At 41.4% G+C, this 22,866-nt stretch overlaps 2 protein-coding genes across 5 annotated transcripts in view; both read right to left on the bottom strand.

Annotated features, from left to right (window-relative positions):
• LOC126556197 (retinol dehydrogenase 14) overlaps window positions 1-22,866 on the bottom strand; it is a 128,902-nt gene that overhangs the window by 34,972 nt on the left and 71,064 nt on the right. The window lies entirely within an intron of this gene.
• On the bottom strand, window positions 1,105-22,135 carry LOC126556099 (arrestin red cell). Of its 3 annotated transcripts, XM_050211298.1 has the most exons (10): window positions 21,991-22,135; window positions 17,856-17,947; window positions 17,470-17,612; window positions 12,099-12,458; window positions 11,841-11,998; window positions 4,383-4,526; window positions 3,384-3,413; window positions 2,722-2,808; window positions 2,430-2,639; window positions 1,105-1,187 (listed from the first exon to the last, which is right to left on the bottom strand). In XM_050211298.1, exons 1-10 carry the CDS (start codon window positions 22,083-22,085, stop codon window positions 1,106-1,108), a joined length of 1,401 nt encoding a protein of 466 aa, XP_050067255.1. In that variant the 5' UTR covers window positions 22,086-22,135; the 3' UTR covers window position 1,105. The 3 variants fall into 3 exon arrangements, with proteins under 3 accessions (XP_050067255.1, XP_050067258.1, XP_050067256.1); XM_050211301.1 differs by lacking the exons at window positions 3,384-3,413; window positions 4,383-4,526 and adding an exon at window positions 8,688-8,828; XM_050211299.1 differs by lacking the exon at window positions 3,384-3,413.

Raw genomic sequence — 22,866 nt, 5'->3', positions numbered from 1 at the left:
CTATATGCGCGTGTTGTGCTTGCACTAGTTCGCGCCTCCAGTGTTCACACCAATCACTATGTTTCAGTGTTCCTGTTCTACCACAATCACCACAATAAATGCGAAAGAGGACTTTGCTGCTGCACTCAATTCAACAGGTGACACGTTTTGTGTTACATCTACCGTACGTTACACAATAGTACAAATGCTTCTCCTTTAGTGGAAGGAGTATTGTTAGATAAAATAATATAATCAACGACTGTACTTCGCATTTCTTTAGAAGTAAACAATTCGAATTTGAAAAATGTTTTTTTTTATGAAAAGGAAACATATAGTTGCTCTCGACTGGTTGTTTTTGCTTAGAGAATTTGGTTAGGAAAGAAGTCGAAAAAAAGTCTATCAAGTGTAATAGGCATGGCGGCAGTTGAAGTACTTTCTATATAATTGCTCTATAGCTTGCAATTCTGATTGCCCACACTAACGGCTAACTATTATCCCTTCACTTCACCGGAAGATAATATTCTAAGGAGGGGGTGATACCAGTTTTTTTGTACGCGGATCTTGTATTACTCGACCAATATGAAGCAAAACACGGATGAAAGATAGTGGAGGATAGGTGTAGACCGAAGAAGATGGACCGAGATGCGGACGCATTCCGTTTGTAAAACTTGGAAACAGTGGATTTATCTAGCCATTGAACAGTAATAGTGTCGGTATTTTTTGCCTCAGAAAACCAATACCGACAGTTGGTCCTTACGTTATATAGTGACATTTTTTCTTTTTTATATGTTTTTTTTTTCTCCGAAAACCGCCCCCGATTTTGCATTTCACGCTGTTATCTAGGAGAGTTTTAGTTGAGGAAGAGCTAGACAATCGTTTGAAAACATCAAATATATGGATACTTTGGCGTAGCTTAACTTATCTGTTGGTCGGTGTTTTTTTCTTTCTCTTTCACGTTTCGCTTATATTCGCTAACCAACATGTTTGTGCCTTGACCAAACCGGCTCTTTCTGCCATTGACTCTTTCAGCCATAGCGCACGTTAATAGCCTTACTCGTTCGAACACCACAGAATGCAGGGCACCGGCCATACCCGTCCGCTACCGCAAATTTGCTGACGAATGCCCTTAAGCTTCCGTTTCAGCGCCTTTTAAGCGTAACCGGGCGAAATCCTCAAATATAATATCGTCGTCCGGACAGTTGTCGTCGCTAAAAAAGGCACATGAAAAAGAAGGAAATAAACATTACTTAATATTCAGCCAGACCGTTCTTAATGAATACAAAAGTTAATACATTTTTTGCCAAAAATAGTTAGTATGAGAAAAATAAGACAATAAACAGGATCCACCGACAAGGCCGCTATGCAGGGTGTTCGCAATAAATATGATAGTTTACTACGGAAAAAGAAAAATATATATACCCGGAACAACTAATCATGTTGGAAATTGCCTATAACCTGAACCAAGCTGTGGGACAACCGTGGCCGTGGGAAGGGCCGAAAAATTTTCACCATTAGTTCCGCTATTCGCAAAGGACGATGTATTAGTTTAAGGTTCAACTGCGCTCCAAACTGAATTATTATTCAGGGGATTAAGATCCGACGAATTAGGTGGCCACTGGTTCGGCGCGATGAAGATTTAAAAATTGTTTTGATGGTTTTGATCCATGATCCATGATCCATGATCCATTGGCCACTCTAATGATCCAAAGCTTCACTATCATTTCCAGTATCCTAATTTAGCTATCGGAACTAAGCCGGAGGCCTTGTTCAAAGAAGAACGTTGGGATCACATCCACTATCTGACGACACACATCCGAACACCATCGCCGCCTGGGAAAATTTGATCTGCAACACCCGCGGAACGTCAGAAGAGCAGTAGTAGGTGAGCCATCGGTTCGAATCATCATAATACACGTGATCCATTTCCATAGTTCGGGCGGGTTAAAAATTGTTCATACAATTGATAAAAATTCACCTGTTGATATTCCAATCCAATTACTAGTTATAAACGAATCTGCCATATTTATAACAAACACCCTGTACACACCACCAAACGCTCATTGTAACCTACGCATTATCATCGCAATCTGAGCAATGCCAACGGTAAAAAAAAGGTCAACCCATAGGCATATTCCCAAACCTAACAACAGAAGTACCCTTGAGGGAATGTACTAACTTTGTGTCGTTTGAATATTTTGAGTGTCCAACAAATGACCACTTGAAACCCTTGTCCGCAATTTTACGACGTTGCTGTTGGTTTCCCGCCAAAGTTCTCGCTTGACTGGATGTACAAGTTAATAAAGTTGTAAAAAAATAACCAAAACATAATCCTTAAACTGTACGTGTCAACCAAGCATGTTAATAAGCTTTAAAATTATTCCTCTATATAAGAATTTGTTGTACCGCAAATTATATTAAACCTGTTTGACTTTTTCCGAAGCGCTTCTTACCCGTCTAGCTGGATTAAATTCGGACCGTCCTCTTTGGAGGCATGTGCGTCACCATTGTTACTGTTGGAGCCCATATCGTGACCGGCCTGGTACGAGTGTTTACGATCGGCACTATTCACTGTTCGACCGGGTGATCGATCACCTATCACGGGTTCATCATCGTCCGGTTTCGGGTGCATGAGTATGAACGGCAACTCTGCTACTAAATCTCTACAGGAAAAAAGTATTAGAAAAACGAGAGTATTACAGCATGCATGTCAGAAGGAAGGGTTTATCAGCCAAATATATTTACCCGCCAAGAGGAGTGATGCAAAGTTTAACCTTTACTTTATACTGCACTATAATGCCCAGGTTTTCTCGTTGTGAAGGATCAGCAATTCTGCCGCGACGGAAGGATTCGTTTTAAAAAGTATAAACAAAAACTTATTATTTTTAAAAACTATCCATTGCTAAATAAAATTCAGATCATATAATGCCGAAAAAAATGAAAAAGTTAGAAGAAATAGTTAAAGCAAAAAAGCTACAATAAAACGAACGAACTAATAATTCTTAAAACAACTAATATTGTGTTATAATAGAAACAGTTAAATAGGATTTCTACAGTGCAAACTAATAACTTGTCAGTACGAAACTAAACTAATGACACTAAAAACGATATTCCTTTCTTTGACATTAGATTTGTCCCAACAATTTGAGGTAAATTTATTTTTGTATTTATATTTCTATAAGTATTTATTATTATATTTTTTATATATTTATCTATTATATGTATGTATTTATTTATATATGTTTTTATCCATGTAGGTTTTAAATTCGAAATTTCTAAACAAAATAAGAAATCGATGCATAAAATAACAATAGAAAAATCTTCAATAAATAAAGTAATCAAACAAGCTGTTCGGTAATAAAACGATGATAATTTTGAATAATCAAAATTCAAGTATCTTTTCTAACCTATATTTTCCATCCACCAGTGTGCGAGACCTGCGAATAGTTTAAACATTATTAGAAGTAGGAAAGCGGTGCAATACAGTGGAATGGAAAGGTTAGGCGATGAACTACCGATACAAGCAGATGTAGATTGTGTATACATAAACAGGGGAAAAAACAAAATACATTTACAAGCATAAAACATACGGAAAAAAACGAAACATGCAACAAAAAACACATTTACAGCAAAAACACGATGAGTCAAATTTATAATTATACAATAATGTAAAAAAAAATGACGAAACAGCTCATGATGAGATCTGATAAATATGGCGTAATGACATCAAATGGAACGAAAGAGTATTTGCAAAACTGTAACCGAATTCAGTTTAACAATAAGAATAAACTGATGCATCACTTGACGTGAAAGTGAAAATTTTGAAGAAAATTTGTCAAGGAAATACAGAAAATACAAAACAACAAAACAGAAAGGAAAAACAAAAATATACAAAATAAAAACAAACCTGTGCTAAACGATACACACAGTAAACAATACATCGAGTCATACAGAAAACTGATTGAATAGATGAGAATAAACTCAAAAAAAAAATTGCAAAAACAATCACAGCACAAAAAAAAACACAAAGAAATGAAGCAACAGACCTTTCAATTAAGTGCTTTCCTAAACAAAGCAGTGCAGCGAAGAACAGCACAGTGCACAAAAGAAAAACAGTAATAAAACAAACGCATATTTCACCTAGGAAGGGAAAGGGTAACAAGGACGCAGTAGTACATAGAACCCTTTCAGGTGAACCAACCAAGTGAACAAATAAAAAGACGAAAAAAAAAGAACAAAAAAAAACAACACATGAGACGAGACTGAGGAACGACACGATCACGAGCAAGAAGAAGCCACCGATAGACCGATGGGGAAGAAGTGCAAGAGCAAAAGAAAGATAGAAAGAAAGATGGGTACGAGGTGGGGAGAGGGAGAGAGAAAGAGAGATGTATCAACAAACTTACAGCGTGCTCGAGGCCAGATTGGTGTCCTCGTGCTTCAGCTGGCCGTCAAGTGCCAGGCCCCACTTGTCTTTATTATTGGCCAGCAATGGTGTCAGCGTAAACACTTTCGAAAGCGTGAATCCGGGAGCAACCTGACATCCGTCTCTGGTGATGGTGATGAGCGTGTGTATGTGTGTATGTGTACACGGAAACATGGAAAAGGTTAAAACAATGGAATCGATGGAAAGGCGACGCGGGATTTGAAGGTTGAAGCGTCGCGCCACGACACGACCGGTTGAAACAGGAAGGAATGGAACCGTATTGGACACACGCACACAAATTTGAATACGCGCCAAACAGTTCCAATAACATTGGTTGTGTGTTATTCGTCCAAGTGCGCATCATTAATGTTATCACACGTGGTGTAGAATTGAATGGGAAGTATCGGTATTGTTTCATGATTGTATGCGAGCAAAATGTGGAAGTTGATACAATAGTAAGAGCATCATATTTCGTTCGCAACATTAAAAGAAAATAAATAGTGTGTTTGTGTGTAAGGAGGAAAGAGAGAGATAGATAGATAGAGAGAGAGATAGAGAGAGAGAGAGAGAGAGAGAAAAAGAGAGAATAAGAAGGGATAAAAGTAGATACAATTAGTTTTCAAATATTCTGTTCATGTTTCGTAAAATTGGAATACGATTCGGGGAATGTTTCCAGAAAACACCAGGTGTTACCATCCATTTTTTTAAATGTATTTCATTATATTATTTTCATGTGACTACGATCGATGCAAATCCAGTCGGTATCTCTTGACATTAATCAATTTATTACTGGAATTTTTGTTTTGCATATAGCTCGTCTGGCTCTACAAAAAAAAGAAAAAGTCTATAAAATTAAACAATTGTCCCCCATCAACCAGTCGGGTGGGTCGGGACAGTGTACTTAAGGTCAAATATATTATGTATGTTTTCTTCAATTACATCGGCAATGTTTAAATTTGGCATACTTTTCCGTCGTATTTGCATAAACACAGCACCGCATGGAGGCGCCTGGTACCGCACGGTGCGCTGTGGTGCCCATCAAATAGTGTATGTTCACACCGACACGACCTTTCCTTCCACCCGCCCCAACTATGCCGGCACAAACGGAATCGTAAAGAAAATCAACTCGCACACCCATTATTATCTCAACGTACACCGAGGTTCGACCGTATTATTATTATCGCCTTCATCAACAATCGGCAGACTGGCGACCGGGGAATGAACGAAAAACCGCACATACACACACACACACACACACTAAAAACAAAATGAATTCGTTTCCCGCACGCGCAACCACTTTGATGGAACGTGGTAGTGTGGTCCGATTTCCATCGATTTCCTGCCACAAAAGCGTGGAGTTGGGGTGATGGTTAAGGGTGAATTGGTTAAAAGCACCGAATGCTCGACGGAAACGAAAGCTAATCACTTGTGGCACGCACGTAGACAACTCGCTGCTGTCCACAACGCTCTCCACAAAACCACTCAAGACGCGGCGGTGTGCGCTTTTCGACATCCCTACGTCCTAGCCGGTTTTCGTAGGCCAAATATTGCCAAACATTGTGCTTGATTTGCTTTCCAGAGGTTAGCATTGTTAGGCTCGGTACTGCGTATAGAGTGCGTGTGTGTTTAAGGATGGGGAAACTCCCATTGGCGATGAGATCATTCGTTCGCTTATATCTGTGTTGTTCATTCCTACATCGGTACAAGCTAGAAGAGTGAAAGCCAACACAAATTAGCTTCTACGGCACGTGCAACTGCGTTGGAACACTATGACGGACGCACTAGACGAGTAGAATAACCTGCGAGTACGCCACACGATCATTCAAATGACATTCAATCCGATTATGATCGCTTCAACCTGTATGAATGAAGGAGAAGAATATTGAAGCGGATTTATGGACCAAGAGTTTATTTTGTCAACTACGACCACTAGTACGTAAGTGACCCGACATTAACTTACATACAAACTACACTGTGTCAAAACGTTGCCCGTACAGTGTAGGCAAATAAAACAAATCCTTTAAAAAAAGGCTTAAAACTGTCTAACATTGCTAACGATTTGCATGAAAATCAAAGGTTACGATGTCCCGCCTTCTAATTTTTTTTTTGTATTTTAAGTGTTTTCTCTAGAAAAAATGGCTGTTTCACACATAAAAATCTCGATTAAAATTCGAAAAATGATCATTAACTTTAGGAATGAAGGCAACGGATTTTCCGAAATGGCAGGCGTAGCAAATGGCTTGCAATCTTTAGTTAAAATTGTAGTTTATACCTTCTAGAAGACAAAAGCATTGGAGGCTTCTCCCCTTAAAGCCCGCAGAATTAAGTTCACCTAACTTTACAAACGCATTATTCTACGGCAAATTAAACAAAATCTTTAGTCGGGATCCCACAAACTTATAGACAGATGAGGGAACTTTGCACGGAAGAAGCCGGTAAGAGCGACTAGAATATGCCCAAAACTACTTGGTCGAACCGGACGAATTTGATATCAAATTTAAAGCAAATTTTATAGCTTCGGGTCAGACAAATTGTTGTGGATGTGGCGCAATTCAAATACTCAATTGAATCTAAAAACTCTGCGGCCGACTGTGTGGTATGGTTTGGGGTGCCTTTAATACATTAAAAGGGTGCTTGAGGCCACCGAAACCTTGACGTTCATTGATTCAACAATGGCTTGATTCCAGTATTTGGAACTTTTGAAAGATGAATTGAAGGCAAGTTCTTTAAACTTATGTCATGGATCAAATTTTCAGCTTGTCCAAGATAATGATGCGAAGCATACTTCTACGTTGGTCAGGGAATGTTTGCTGCACCACGTCAAAAGAATGCTTACGCATCCGCCCCACCCTTCAGACCTCAATTTTATTGAGAATTAGTGGCGAAAACTCTCTCGATCCAGCATAAAAAAACTAGCTGAAAATGTTTCTCATGCAAAAATTGGAGAACATTTCCTCTGAAATACGTAGTATTAACTTCATCAATCGGGTTAACAAACCTGTGTGCGTTCGTTGTAGGGACAATTTTTTTATTTTTAATATTTTTTTGTATCAATCCTTACTGTACGAACAATTTTTTGACACAGTGTATGGCTTCTGCTCTCAAGCTAACACAATTTCTGCTGATGTACGACAAATATTTGAAACATGCCACAGTCTCAAGCATCTTGACCGCGTACATATACACACCTACAATGCCACATACCATCACTGTATGAGGTTCTGCAATCAAGAGTATGTTGAAAACTTCATAAACCTAAACCCAGCATCCAACCATCCATGTCTTGGATTTATTGCGGAGGATGCCCCTTTCTGTGTATCATAGGCACTTGTGTTGAACCTGGCCATTCCTTTGCGCACAGCAGTATGTGAGTTGATTGTTAATGAGAAGAAGTATGTTACAGTGCTGTTTAACAAATGAATATAAACTTGGGGAAGGATCGAATGTGATCGAAATGGTCGTTTATCGTCATTTGCGAAAGAAGCTTTCTGATTTGTCTTTAAAATCACAACAAACGTTTTTAAAACTATTTTACTTAGTGTAATCACCCTTAAACAAATTGTTTATTACGTGCAAAACCACTCCCATCGAGCGTTCATCACAATTAGCACACTGTTTATGTTAAATTAAACCACCACCAAATGACTTTTAATAAATGCTTACAGTCTCACTGCGAGGTACTAGATTCATACACGTATTAGCGAAACATTCTCTATACTAATTTCAGGATAAATTATCACAACTTCAACATTATGGTGTAAAGATCAGCATTAACTGTAACGAAGTTCATGATCGTGCAGTCAAGAACTTTAGTGTGGAATATAGTAGACACCGATATTGATCCTTGATGTTGATATACATTCAGAGAGGTTGCGAAATGCTGTTATAAGGACCAATGCGGAAAGAGAAAAGGATAAAAAACGACATCAAGTTCAGCGAAACACACCTGAACCACCTATGAAAGGATACTCTATGCATGACTTTGCGGCAAAGGTTGGATTGAGGTGTTATGTAGATTATACTGGATGTGTATATGTGTTTGTGTATGTGTATGAGTGTTACTACAGTATCTCTAATGTGTGAAAAGGAGGCAACAAAGAATTTCCATTTGCAGTACACGCAAACATGGCGAGGAGGAGAGCGTGTGGATGCATTATCCATACATAGAAAAGACACTTTCATTTTCGATTAAATTGTACAGCGCTCTGAGCCCCACCACTACCAAAAAACCACCTTCCCCCATCCACCACTAGGCAACACAACATGGCGCGGCCATTACGCTTACATCGTGCTGGACGCGAGATTTGTATCCTCGTGCTTCAGTTGGCCGTCCAGGGCAAGGCCACGTTTGTGTTTGTTGTGTTTAAGCAGCGGTTTAATGGTGAACACTTTGGATAGGGTAAAGCCGGGACCGACAGAATATTCTCTGCGTAGTGAATGAAATGAAGATAGATTAGATAGGATGTGCGATATGGAACGCCCGCTACGAAATGGCCAGAAGCTTGAAAAACTAAAATTCCTTGCAGTGGCTGACTCGAGAAGACGACGGACACGGATTTGTAAGGAAACGTTTCGAATAGAAATTATTTAAATAAAACACACCCAAACGTCTTCTTTGCCTTTCTGAGCATTGTTAGCATTTTTTTTTTGCTTTCGCTCGATAACATTCTCTAATCGATGAACAATATAGCAGCAACCTGCCTATTTAGCCTTGTGTATGAATTTTCTTCCACACAATTGTTGAAGCGGTACAATACTACCCGATTGGAAGAAACCATTTTACCCGGCGCTAGAGATTGTGTGACCTCGAAATGCGGAATGGAAACGATTTTCGATAAAGTTTGCGTTGACCCCGACATTGTTCAAGGAGGCAATAGCTCTGTGGTAAGGGGCGTTCTCACACAACTTCTGCAAGCGCACCTTCGTCAATGCGAGCTAAACGAAAGGCAAAGGAAAAGCTCGTCATCCTACCAACCGACAGCGCGTTTGCCAACAAACTTCACCGATGACCAAGCCCCCGGAGCGTGGGGAAGGCAAACTAATGGCTGCTTCTTGTACGCTTTCGGTGTCGGTTATCGATTTTCCGGTAGGCAGCACACGGTCTGTCTGATTTCCCCGGGTCAAGCGCACTGTGCCGCAGTACGATTCGCAACGGGAAGGTTTAATTGAAAAATTTAATTGATAATTGTTTTCGGTCCCGGGAAAATTACACTCACACTACACTGCTGGAGCAGCAAAGTGCTGCGTTAATGGTGTATTTCATATCCATGGTCGACCAGGGTTGATAAGTGGTACCCGTCCAGAAAGGATATCTAATCAAAAGTACTGAAACTTCTTAGAAATACGTTCGCTTCTGTTTAAGAACACGCGACATTCGTGGTTGTAGCTAGAGAAATCGAACACATTTGCGTGGAACAAGTACATCATTTATCGGTTCGTTGAATGAACGTGAAAACTCTTTTACCGCTAACATCAATCACCAATTGGTCCTGATTTTAAATACTCCAGCATAACATACAATTACGTTTGGCATCGCTTCTTGCCGGAAGGTAACATTATCAGCATTAAAATATCCCTAAACTCCAATGCCAATTTTGGCGAACTCTTTTGCATAAATATTGCACGATGTCAGTAGCTGGTCGATGGTCGATGGTTCAAGAGCAAACGGTGAGAAACATCATACACCTATTCTAGACAAAACCACACAAAGCGTGATAAGGAGTAATCCTACACGAATATGACAATCATTGCAAAATTAGTTCCTGAGTCAGAAGTTTTAATCTTGAAGGCATCATTTTTTTGTCTTGAAGGCATCAATTTTTGGCTATCAAATCATCAAGCCATTAAATTCACATTCAACAACATGCAATTCAACACATTTAGCATATTTTAGCATCAAACTAAACATGTTTAGCATAACATGGTTCAGTTTAATCCACAATTTTTTAAAGTAAATTTCATTCATTGCGCTACATTTTACTGATTTTATTAAAATGCTTTTTATTAGTCTCCATTTATTTACTCATTTTGATCGTAATATGTAATTAAACAAATTTCTGAAGCAGTTTTCGAAATTCGTGTTTGAAATGAAACATATTCATATGGATGAACATGGACGAATATGAACAAAAAGCAACTTTTTTTAATTTTTTTAGTAATTTTTAGTAATAGCTTTGTGATGCGGAAATTTCCTTCAATCATTTCAATAATCTATTGCATTTGTCCAGTTTTTGCAACCTTTTATGACTTAGTCAAAAATTGATGCCATAAGGACCAACATTGATGAGTACTTTAAAAAATTTCTGACTTAGAGGCAAAATTTAGCGGCAACGATTGTATTAAAGAAGTTTCATGCGTATCTCTAAACGTACCTTTTGGAAAACCAGTTACTATTCATAATGTTGGCCCCTAAGCTGTGCAATCTCAGTGCAAAACTGCATGCAATCGTAAAAAAATAAACTATTTCCTGAAACATTCCGCTTATTATCGCGTTGTGTTTAAGAGTGTGCACCGGACCGGGCATGGTTTCGGGCAATGGCGTTACAGCATAGCGTACCAACGGTATAGAGTAGCAGCGTCAACGCATCGTTAGCTCCGAGTAGAAAAATCCCGATTGCTCTCTACCGTCATCGCACCGTGTCGTGTCACTACCAAGAAGCACAACACATAAACTATCCTGTCGCACAAACGCTTGAACACGCGGGGAGACAGATTCGCACGTTAAGTCACTTTCGACTACACATGCTCATGTTACACGCTCCATGACATGCTTGCATTAGGTCCTTTACAGTCTTGAAGAGTCACACCCCTGCAATCCGTTCCTCCGCACGCCAGTCAACTCAGCTTCCGGTAACGCTTTGCTTTATGCGTCGCTCTTTATGGGTCCCTTCAGAGCGCTACTGTAGCGCTTTTATACTATAACCGGCCCCTCTCGTTCGACGCACCAACCTTACATTTTCCATTTCCGTTACATACGAAAACGAAGACTTTCAGGAGAAGAGGAACAAAAAAAAATCACCCCCACATGCACTCGCACGATTCTCATCCGTACGTATTCAATCCTTCAATTAAACCTGAGTGCTCTTCTGCGTTCGGGATACTTAAGTAACGTCATAACGGCAACTGCAAAAAGGGATTGAAAGTTTTCCCCGCCAACGGGCTCCAAACACACATGATTACCTTCTCATTTTGTCGAGAAATGCGTGAAAAATAAAGGAACGAACTGTTGTTGCTCTCTACCGTAAACGGTAACAGCGGTCAACGGTGGTACCCCATGATGGGTGAAAACAGTCGCCCACAATGCAAAAAACCACACCATCTCTTGATGTGAAAAATTCCTTCTTTAGGAAAATGAGCTACGAATGCAACAGGATGGCACACCGGTCGATCGACGATTGATTTGGCACGCGGCATCAGCTCGGTGCAACGGATTACTTACTCGGATTCTACCTCCGCTACTGTGCACTTGTACTGCGCCGTCGAGAAGAGACAGATGTCCGCAAACTGCCGGACCGACACTTTGATTTTTTTCACTGTTTTACTTGAATTATTCGCTATATGTACATTCACCGACAAGCTTTCGCCGTGGTGGTAAAGCTGAAACGATAATATAAAATGAAGAGAATAGTAAAAAAGGAATCTGACACGAGATTGCTGAAAATGAGCTCCGTAACATATAGATTGCAATGGCGCTTACCTCCTTATCCAGACTTGCTTCTAGGTGAATTTTATTTGGTTTCAGTATGTACTCTTTGCTAACCTCGATCGATGGCTGCTCGCCCAGCTTCGAGGGTGCGTACATGATTTTCCTTATCGCTAACCGTACCGAGTTTCGTTTGTGCGGTTTGTCCTCCTGCGACTCGCCGACGAAGGCCTTGAGCTCATAGTCCACACCGCACGGTTTGCCGGTATCGCCCGGTGCCGGCTGCAACGACACGGATGCCGGACAGTGGGGCGGCACCTCGAAGTAGAAGGGATAGGCGTTCGCGCCCAGCTTCCGTATCAGGCGCTCCTGCAGGCGGGTGAGCGGTCGGTCCGTCTCGAGCGGTGGATAAATCTGGTCAAAAAAAAGAGAACATAATGCTGTACAGTAACATCATCCACAAACGGAGGCCCCGGGACAAAAAAAAAAAGGAAAACACAAAACAGCGAGCGAGAGAGAAACGAAATAATTTATTTTCAATTACGGTTCCAGCGAAAACGCGGCACGCCGGTCGGTCTGCCAACGGCAAGGACTCGCCGCAATATCGCTGCAGATTGAAAACAACACTGAAGTCTGCTAGTAAATTGTGAAAAAAAGGAACACGTTAACACACAATGGATACTTCATTTAACCTTCTTTGTTCAGCAAAACTACAATAGCTTCTTTAGAGTTATTTCTATCTTTGGATCTATCTTTGGTTGGATTGCTACTATTTGCTTCTCGGTTGTCCTCCCGGTGGACCCATGGTGGAATGTTTAAGTAGCGGTTGAAAAGTGAGTTAATTAATTGGAAATTTTCAGTGGCTTTCAAAATTGGACGCATTTTCGGAATGTTTTAGAAAATGGTATGACGAGAGATATTTGGATGACTGCCGAATATTTTACCTTTAGCGCACAGCATTACTTTAAAGTGGGATAAATCCTTTCAAGCGAAGGAAAAACCACGGTAGGTCTGTTTAGAATTAACGTTGCGGATCATAAAAGTGAAACGTTAAAAAATGTCTTTAAAAATGTCTTGCCAGTGAGTTCTAATGTCATAAAACAAGGAAACGTATCAAATCACCTCCTCAAATGGGTTCCCATTAAAATAATTCAACCGATATATACACTTTTTTCACCACCCATCTCAACTGCTAACCCAAAACGGCGCTAACAACACAGTAAAAGGTCAATCTCATTCTTTCCCCCGCCCCGTGTGTTGCAGTAATAAATGGGATGGCGCAAAAAGGGGGCTCTCACACCGGTAGACAGAGAAACCAGGAACCCGAGAACACGTCATTATTGGTTATTTCTCGTTATGCATAACGGCGACAGTTAAAGGACGCGCGCGAGATGGTGCCACTAGCCACGTGCCATAAACGCACCACAGGCTCACCACCGTTTCTCAGGTATCTAAGGTAAATCAGTTTATATTGCACGATATCTTCGTCATTCGTATTACCCATTGCCATACACGCTGGGACTGGACTGGTTGGTGGCTTTAATTTGCCTTATTTTCGCAGAATAATTATCATTCATTGCCGCTGCCGTTATCCGCCGATAGCTGTGCGGCAGCTTTATGTGTGGCAACGGTGGCGAAATTACATTACAATCAAAACAATGCCCGAGCGAATTGCGTAATTAAACCATCGGGCGATAGGGCACTTTTTTTTTCTTCTGATAATCTATTCCGATGTGGGGGAGGGTAATTGAATATCCTCCTGTGCTTGGGACGATGGCGATCGTTAGTAGAGTGTTTGGTTGACTTGATTCGACTTGTCGCAGCCCTTTTATTGAAGGCAAATGTAGCGTCGCGCATTTCTTGGTGTATAGATAACAATCGTGGCAAATTATGTTTTTGGGATAGGGGCTAGTGTGAATAATAGTGTTATTATGTAGAATTAAGCGAGAGCACCGAAAAATTCAACCTAACCTGGCCAGTCAATCTGACTATTACGATGGACATTCACAACATTTTTGGGACTGTTCTACAACAGAGGCGATAGTGGCACCTGCCTTCATACCGCAGGGCCGATATTCGAATTCCATCTGGACCGCCACCTCGTATACAGGACAGACTGTCCAACACCAGGTAAAGCAAGTTCAACGAAAGCCAGTATCTCAGGCAAAGACTTTAAGTAGTTGAGAGCCAAAGAAGAAAAAGAAAACTTAATATTTTCACATATACTGATGACACTTACATCGTTCACGCGAGGAACTCTCTTTTATCCATTACGGAATTAAACTAACTCTAGCGACCTTTGCTAATCAAAGCTGGTACGTCATCTGGTTCTAAGTATCTCAACGGTTCACTGAACGGAGATACAAGGAATAGCAAACTAAGGACATCAGTACCTGCACGTAATGATCGACACAAAATTAAACATTGAACAACAATCGAGCAGAGATTACACCGTTGATCCTGCTAATAAACACTGATTTACGCAGAGGTAATGTACAGACAGATGATCGGACCTACGAAATCGTCCCAAGCTGGTCATGGTATATATAGGGGCGAAGTCAGCAACAACGCCTAAAACCACGTAGATCTTGAGATACTCGCAAGGGCACAAGTCGCCAACTGAAAACAACTTCTCCACTCAAAACACTTATCGCAAGCTTGTTAAGCCTCAGTTCTCACATTGCATGCCTCCAAGGCATGCACTCTGTACAATACTGTCGAATTCCTCTCGAATAAAGAAATCGTGTATTGATAAGTGTAAAAAAGGAAAGGAAGATGGTAGAGGCGACAGCGGCGCCTATCTCCAAACGGCAAATCCCATCCAGACCGCTGTCTCGGACTGAGATACTACGTGGTTTACTATTCAAGGTTTCTGGTGAATAGGTTTGGTATTCTAGTATTAATCGTCTAGTAAATCTAAGCAATGGTCGAAGTGGCATAGTAATTCGTTAAGGCAAGAGGAAGTAAGAGATCATTTTTGCTTCAGATTTAGTGATACAATGAGATACGTATTTTTTTGAACGAGACAAAACATTAAAAAAAAGTAATTCTCATCTGCAAATACTACCATACTTGGAACTAATTTCTCGAAGTTTTGCGGAGGCCAGGGGAAGCAACCCAAGCAGAAGCGATCCCCTCGGACTGAAACTCCTTTGGAGAGTATGGCTTTTTTCCAACCGAGCCCAAGGGTTTTTCGAGAACCCCTACTCTATCCCTTTACGAGATCCTAGAGTCCCTCCTTACTACTCTCAACCTCCCGAAACATTAGCCCATGATCCCTACATGGGCCCTTCCTTTCCTGAAGGGGAAGATAAACCAGTGGCTGGCTCAATGGCCATGGTCCACTTGGACGACTAATGCCTCCAAGATCTACCATCATACAATGGAACTGTAGGAGTTTGCTTGGCAAATTAGACTCCTTTAAAGCATTAGTGGGCCGAGCACAATTGCGATATGTTCGCCCTCTGTAAAACTTGAGACTTGTAAAACACAAACACATTTTTGACAAAAAGACACATAAAATAGGCTCAGATTGTCTTGAACACTTTTGATGAGAAATTTAATTAATGCCAGTTTATAAAACTACTGTTCATTTGAACATAGCCTCTAGCTAGATTATGTGATGGAAGTACACAAAAATCATCAAATTTATCATTCTAAGCGATCCTTTTTATTCATACACAAACACCAACATTACATTGTTAGTATGACATACTAAATCCGTCATGAGTTATGAAGTTGTGCCATAATAGTTCAAAGTGTACAGACAGTATTCAACACACAGCCGTGAGTGTATGATTTTTTGCTATAAAAACAAGCAAGGAAACAGTCAATCATCGAACGTTTAGGTTGGTTTTGTCTATACACACGTGCCCCAACTTTTGGTCGCGTCGATGTGGTACACACACCGACCACCATATGAATTTATCCCCATGACGAATGCGTGCAAGTGCTCCGGGGTAAAAGTGTTTGCACCGCTCGGCATGCTTAAAACCACATAAACTCCCCCTCCCGGGCAACGTTTTGTGGATCAACATCCATTAAGAATATCGCGCGGAATGTGTGTATCACATTTTCACCCAAAGCGCTACCGCCACGTTGCTCAAGTTTATTCTGCACTGTTGTTCCTCTCTCTGCACGGTACAATGCTTGAACCAGCAGGTTTTGTGCACACACATGCACACTACTAATGCTTTGCCATTTTGCTAAAGAAACCATAAATTTTGATTATTTTCATGTGCAATTTTTTCGCTTCTTGCACATTGTGCCGTCGCGGATGGTGCGAATTCCTTTCCTGATCAAAACAGCGCAAGGGAGAAACAACACATCGCTGGCGGCTGTGACACTAGGTACGTGTTTGTTATTTATCATACCCAGCTATAGTGTAAACAAAATTTAATAGAAACTGAAACTGTAATGACGCTCGGGATCAGCACTAGTGCTATATTATTTTACAACTATTCCACACCTCCCTAGCCTGTGCCGTTGGTGAGCAAACAACACACACATCCCATTAGCAAATAATTTAGAGAACCAAAACGAGAGAGCGAACAAAACACACCACAAAAAAAACTTCCAAGTCTACCATCAAATTAATCTGCACACGAAAACTTTACATTTTGTGCTTCGTAAGTAAGTGTTTTCCTTCCGAACTCGGTTGGGGGAAAGCTACATCGTAAATCAAAATTACATCATTTATGTTGATGTACACCGAACGTGCTTTCAGTGTTTCCCCTTCCCTGAGAGGGGGGGGGGGGTAAAAGGAGGAAAGGATGGGGAAAGGACAAAAACAAAGAACCGCACATTACTTTCACGTACTACTCTGCGTCGAGATATAGCCTTCCTTCGGCCACGTGTTTCCCGTGATGGAGACGCCTGGTACCCCGTTTGGCGGCAATGACACGGCAAACAACGAATGAGTAAGATTTATTTCATGTATTTTAAACTTGTTGTCGCTGCCTGAGACGGTCTCCGGTCGAAGGAAGAATTTGCCGCCTCCCTTGCAAGGAATTAAAAGATACACATGTTTACTTTTTGTAACTGCAAAACATTGACTCGCTGCCTTTGCTCCGTTGAGATGAGCTTACAAAATAAGCCAAGTCATGCATTTGCAGTGTTAGTTAACGAGTTCACTTCAATGTTTTTTTTTAAACCAGCGCGCCACTCAATTTAATGAAACCTATTCTAGTTTCTTTGAAAAAAAAAAAGCACATTGACCTACTGTTTTTCATTCTTTTTATGCACAGAATACACGTAGAGCATTGAGAAGAATATTGAAACCGTACCAAAACTCAATTTCTTCGACATCAACCCAACCCTTGTAGACTTTCCGGTACCGTTCGCGCTCTCGGTCACTCAACACATCTACTCTTGTTCGGCGTTCGATTATTCAAAAGATTAAATGCGCACATGCCTACATACTAACCTGTTCCGATGCGAGATAAAGGTCCTTTCTGAAGGTTAGTCCCAGCACGTCCAGATCCTCACGCCCGTACCGGAAGGCGGCTAGTACGTGTCCAAAAACTTTTCTCTCCTTCACATAATCGGGATCTATCAGCACGACACCATCTGTACGTGCGACGTAGTTGTCGGCCGGTAAGCGGTAGTGGTTCGGTAGGGATATGCGGCACCGTTGTTTATTGTTGATTTTGATGAAGATGGCCCAAGAGTAGTTGTATTCGTGGAAAGGAGAAAAATGGAATGAAGTGTGCTTGGTAAGAGGACTTGTTGATTGCGCGGAACTTATTAACCGCCTTAGACGACCCACAACTACATAGTTTCTACTGTCACAGTGTGGATTGGAAGACTTACCTATCGGGTCGACATGCGTAATGTGGTCAACGAAGTCACGTTTTCCCAAATATACGGTGATTTTTCCATTTGAAGAACTTTTCTTAAATACTCTGAAAATAAGACAAAGATTGAAATAATTAGATTATATTCGATTTTTTTGGTTTAAACATCGTTTAAGTCAACCTAAACATTAGTCCACATTATCATGGTTGGTTGTTTGATAATGCTGTCTATATCGAGATATCAGTATTATGGTTGTCAAATTGGCTGTTCATCAGACATCGCGGAGAACTTATACTTGACACGAGCTTTTACTCTAACGCTTGCATTACGGTTGCGTGACATAAACCCCAACGAGCATCACCCAACTTTTCCGTTAGTCACTTTTCCTTTGTGAGAAATTTATGTAGAGTCCTGTGTCGGCGGTAAAGGTTGAGATTTATCACCATCAACAGAATCGTCCTCACTATTATTTATTTTAAGCATGGCGGCTTGCGTCGTATGGTCATAATCATCATCATTATGAACACCATAATCAAAATTAGGTTAAGGATATATCTCATGGATCGTGTTTTACCATAAATTTTGAAATTCACTTTTGGCTCGACATTCTATAGACCATGGCGTGGATAATGCATAAGAGTAAGCGGAGATGCATAATGTTCTTTATCCTGTTGTTAATACTGATATAACTATCATTACGTGATTCATCTGTCGCGAAGGTCGAAGCGGAGACTATACAGAACTTTTATAGTCCCCGTTTTCACCATGTGGCAAATCTTAGAGATTTCAAGGTCGCATATGATAGCATACCCAGGGTAAAACTTTACGAGGCCATGAGCTCCATTGGAATCCCAAACCAGACTCTATTGGAATCCCGGCCAAACTGATCAGGCTTGTTAGGGTGACCATGACCAACGTCACATAGCCAGGTGAAGGTGGATGGAAAACTCTTAGGGTCCTTTACTACCACCAAAGGCCTGCGTCAGGGAGATGGACTCGCCTGTCTCCTATTCGACTTGGCGCTAGAGAGGGCCATCCGTGACTCGGAGGTGGAGACTTCGGGAGCCATCTTCTATAAGTTAACCCAGATCCTGGCATACGCTGATGATATAGACATAATTAGTCTGCGGATCGAGCGCGGATCGAGCAGGCGGCAGAAATCCTCGGGTTGCAGATTAACGACGCAAATACCAAATTGATGGTGGCACCATCAGCGGCCCTACTAAGACATCCGGAACTACGTGGGGGTGATGTATGGATAGGTGATCGCAAATTTGACGTCGTCCAAAACTTCATCTATCTCGGGCCAAAAGTCAGCACCAAAAACAGTACAGAGACGGAGTTGCGCGCTAGGATGCTGGCGGCCAGACGGTCATTCTACCGCCTGAGGAAACATCTCATCTCAAAAAACCTGTCGCGACGATCGAAGCTGGGACTGTATCGTACCTTTATAGTCCCAGTACTCACATTCGCCTCGCAGACATGTCGGTCCAGTCCAAAACAGACGAAGCCCTTTTAGCAGCGTTTCTAGAGGTAGATGCTTCACCGTCGTGCAGCGAATTAGGCTCGCCAGGCTCCGATGGGCTGGGCATGTTATACGCATGGCACCGGACGACCCAGGTCAGAAAGTCCTTTTGAGCCGTCTACACGCTCAAAACAGAGGAGGCGTGGTAGGTCCAGATTGAGGTGTGAGGATGGCGTGGAATCAAGGGCGGGATAACGGATTGGCTAACGACGGCGCGGGACCGTGAGCGTTTCCGAATTCTGTTGCGGCAGGCCAAGACCGCAAAGCGATTGGAGCGCCTGATAAGTAAGTAAGTAAGTTACTCACCCCGGTATCTCTGAGACATCGACTCTAACTAAAACTGACGAAACCCTCCTAGCCGTGTTCGAGAGGAAGATGCTCCGTAAGATTTTTGGCCCCGTATGTGTGGAAGAACAATGGAGGAGCCGCTACAATAAGGAGCAGCACTCACTATCGTACAGCGGATTAGAGACAGGCTCTGGTGGACTGATCATGTCACTAGAATGACGCCGGACGACCTAGCCCGTAAAGTCTTTTTAGGTTGTCCACATGGACAGAGCAACCGTGGTTGGTCCAAATTAAGATGGTGTGATGGCGTGGCCTCCGCCACCGGGAAAGTCAGAGATAATGGACTGGCAGAAGACGGTACTGGATCACGAGCGGCTTAGAAGAATTCTGCAGTAGACGCAGACCGTGACGCGGTTGTAGCGCCCCATGAATAAGCAGTGACATTATTACGTTCTGATTTAACAATCATTCAAACAATGCACATTGTCCAAAGTCTTTAAATGTGTTGTACATTCCCAGCTAAGCCCTTGTGTGCGTAAACATATTTCCTAGAACTAACACGAATTCATGTCGAAACGATCTGGTATCTAATTAAATGTCCATCCAGATGCTTGCCGTCAAGTCGATGTAGTTTACACCGATTTGAAATCCGCATTTGAACGTGCCAAGCTTGAGAAATTTGTTATCCTCCTCTTTGGTGGCCAAACTCCTCTCTATGTGAACGTTCCACCCGCGTTGTTGCGGACTCTGGGGTCCCTCAAGGCAGTGTTTTGAGTGTATTATTGTTCTCCTTGTTTGTCAACGGTGTTGGTGAAGTTCTGTCGTCTGTTTGTTACTCCAAGATCATCTCAATTTCTTCGATGTCTGGTGCCGTGCCGACGACCTTTCCTTATGTGTAAAGTCTCGCGAAGTGTAAAGTCTTTCGGTAGCTAACCAAATCGTATCGTTTCTCTTGACCAGGTGGTGTCTGTTAAAGACTTAGGTGTGTGGTTAGACCACAGTCTGAGTTTTCCGGTACTCCACGAAAAAAAAAACATTTTACAAAATCCACGGTAACCTCTACCTCGTTCGCGGCATAGCCTCTGATTGTAAAGATCCCGTGTGTATGACGGCTCTCTATGATAATCTTGTAAGACCAATATTAGAGGATTTCGAATGTTGTTTGATTCTACCCTGATCTTGAGACTTCAAAGAGTACTCAGCACTCCGAAAGCACTTCCAACTCAATGTCAGATATTGGGTCTGGAAAATCTTGAGACAAGTCTATCACATACCCAGGCTTCATTCATCTCCTCAATTCTTCTAATTGACCAATCTAATTGATTAGATTTTTTCAACCTTCTTTCTTCTGTGAACCTATTCGTTCCATCCCTTCTCAAGCTATTGCCAAATAACGTACCCAGTTTGGCAGTAATGACCCTATGCTAATGTGGGTACGAGTTTTTAACTGTTTTGCCAAAATATTCGTTTGTTGTTCATCTGTCTCTGCCTTCCATTATCGTCTCTATTTTCGTGATACCTAGTCCTAGTCCTAGTGTATATTTTCCCTTTAGTTTCCTTCCTTGTTCCTTCCTTGTTTGTCCGCTCGCAATTTTTCCTTCTTCACTGTAACTTAAGATTGTTAAGTTCAGTTTTAAGAACATTTTGAAAGCCTAATAATTGAAAACGAAACGAAACAAGTACATACAAATTGAAATCAAATAAAATATCTAATGAGAGGCGAATGTAGTCTCAGAGGACTCAAAGCCTTCTTTCTTAGCTTAATGACCTCCTAAGGTCACTTCGGCCATCGAATGTCTTATTAGGTTTGTCGATACTATGTAGTTAGATAATCAGTGCTCATTAAGGAGGAACGGTCCGGACGGGATTTGAACCCTGGGCCTGATGATTGAAGACCGGCGACGCTGTCGCCTAGACCACCGGGCCACCCCAAGAAACACAAGTCTATATAGTCTTAAAGCCTCTATAAATTAAATAAAAACAAAAGACTCAATTAAAACAAGGGATGACGAAAGTTTGAGTTTCCTGATTCGAAACCATAGAACCGATATGCTCGATATGTGGATAGACAAGGTTTGTTCGAGAGTTTGTCTGCTAGAGATCCATAATCACCATTAAAATGCTCAGTTGTATCGAGCGAAATTATGTCATTAATATGGTTAGCAAATTTGTTTACAAATGGGCATAAATTAATTGGATGATAAAATATGTAACTCTTTTGTATTTATTTTTGCAACCAACAAAAAAAGAAGATGCTATTAAAACTACTTTTTTGACCCACTTTTCTGTAACCTTTCGGTTAAGGGTAAAATCTTTCCGTTTTTTAAACACACTTACCTTGTTGCCTGCTTTTTAGAACTACCCTCGTCAACGTCAGGATCAGGTGACGGTGCGGGTGATCTGGGGGATGATCCTTGCAGATGGGTATTCATTTCGAACCGTGTTCTAATTAGAGGCCACTGTGCAGCTTGGTCAAGTCTTAGCTTTTGCAGACAATTATCCTTCCGTTTTTTCTGCTTGCAACACACTTTTCACTTCCGCTATTTTCACACCACACACACAAACACACACACGTGTCGTCGTGACAGCCAACTACTAAAAGCTGAACCTTGTTAGTTTTCCATGCGGCTGTAATATTTTGCTAAGACCACGCAAATCGCGAATGAAAACAGAGAAAAAAACACAACACCAACACCAGAGGTTAATTGGAATGTAAACACTGCGCACTGGACGCACACATCCCGAACAGCATCGGCAGCAAGTGCCAAATGGTGTTGATGCGGGATTTTCAAGTTGTACCGCGATAAACCCGATTGATTGAATATACATAAATGCTGCACGGAAACGGTCTACTGCTTATCATAAATGGTATGTAAAACAAGAAAAATTCAGTCGCATACGTCTAATTCACACCACGTTTCCCAAACCCATCACACGCAGTAACATGAACTGTACAATCCTCGAATTGGCTGCCGCGTGCCAGAAGGAACAAAGATTGCTTTACACTTCGCTGATTTCAACACTACGCAAACACCATTTACTCAAGCTGTATGCACACGGTACATGCCTAACACTAACATTTTTTTTCCGACAAGCTCTTTCCTCTGCCCTCGAGAAAGAAAAGAATTGCTGCTCACGATGATGCGCCTCCATAAATTCTTGCTCTCGTTTCAGTTGAAGATTTGGAATAAATAACAAAGAGCCAACAGCAAA

The sequence above is a fragment of the Anopheles maculipalpis genome, chromosome 2RL, assembly GCF_943734695.1.
Source record: "Anopheles maculipalpis chromosome 2RL, idAnoMacuDA_375_x, whole genome shotgun sequence".
In the NCBI taxonomy this organism is placed as follows: domain Eukaryota; kingdom Metazoa; phylum Arthropoda; class Insecta; order Diptera; family Culicidae; genus Anopheles; species Anopheles maculipalpis.
Note: the sequence above shows the minus strand (reverse complement) of the source record. Positions and strands in the feature narration are given on the sequence as shown.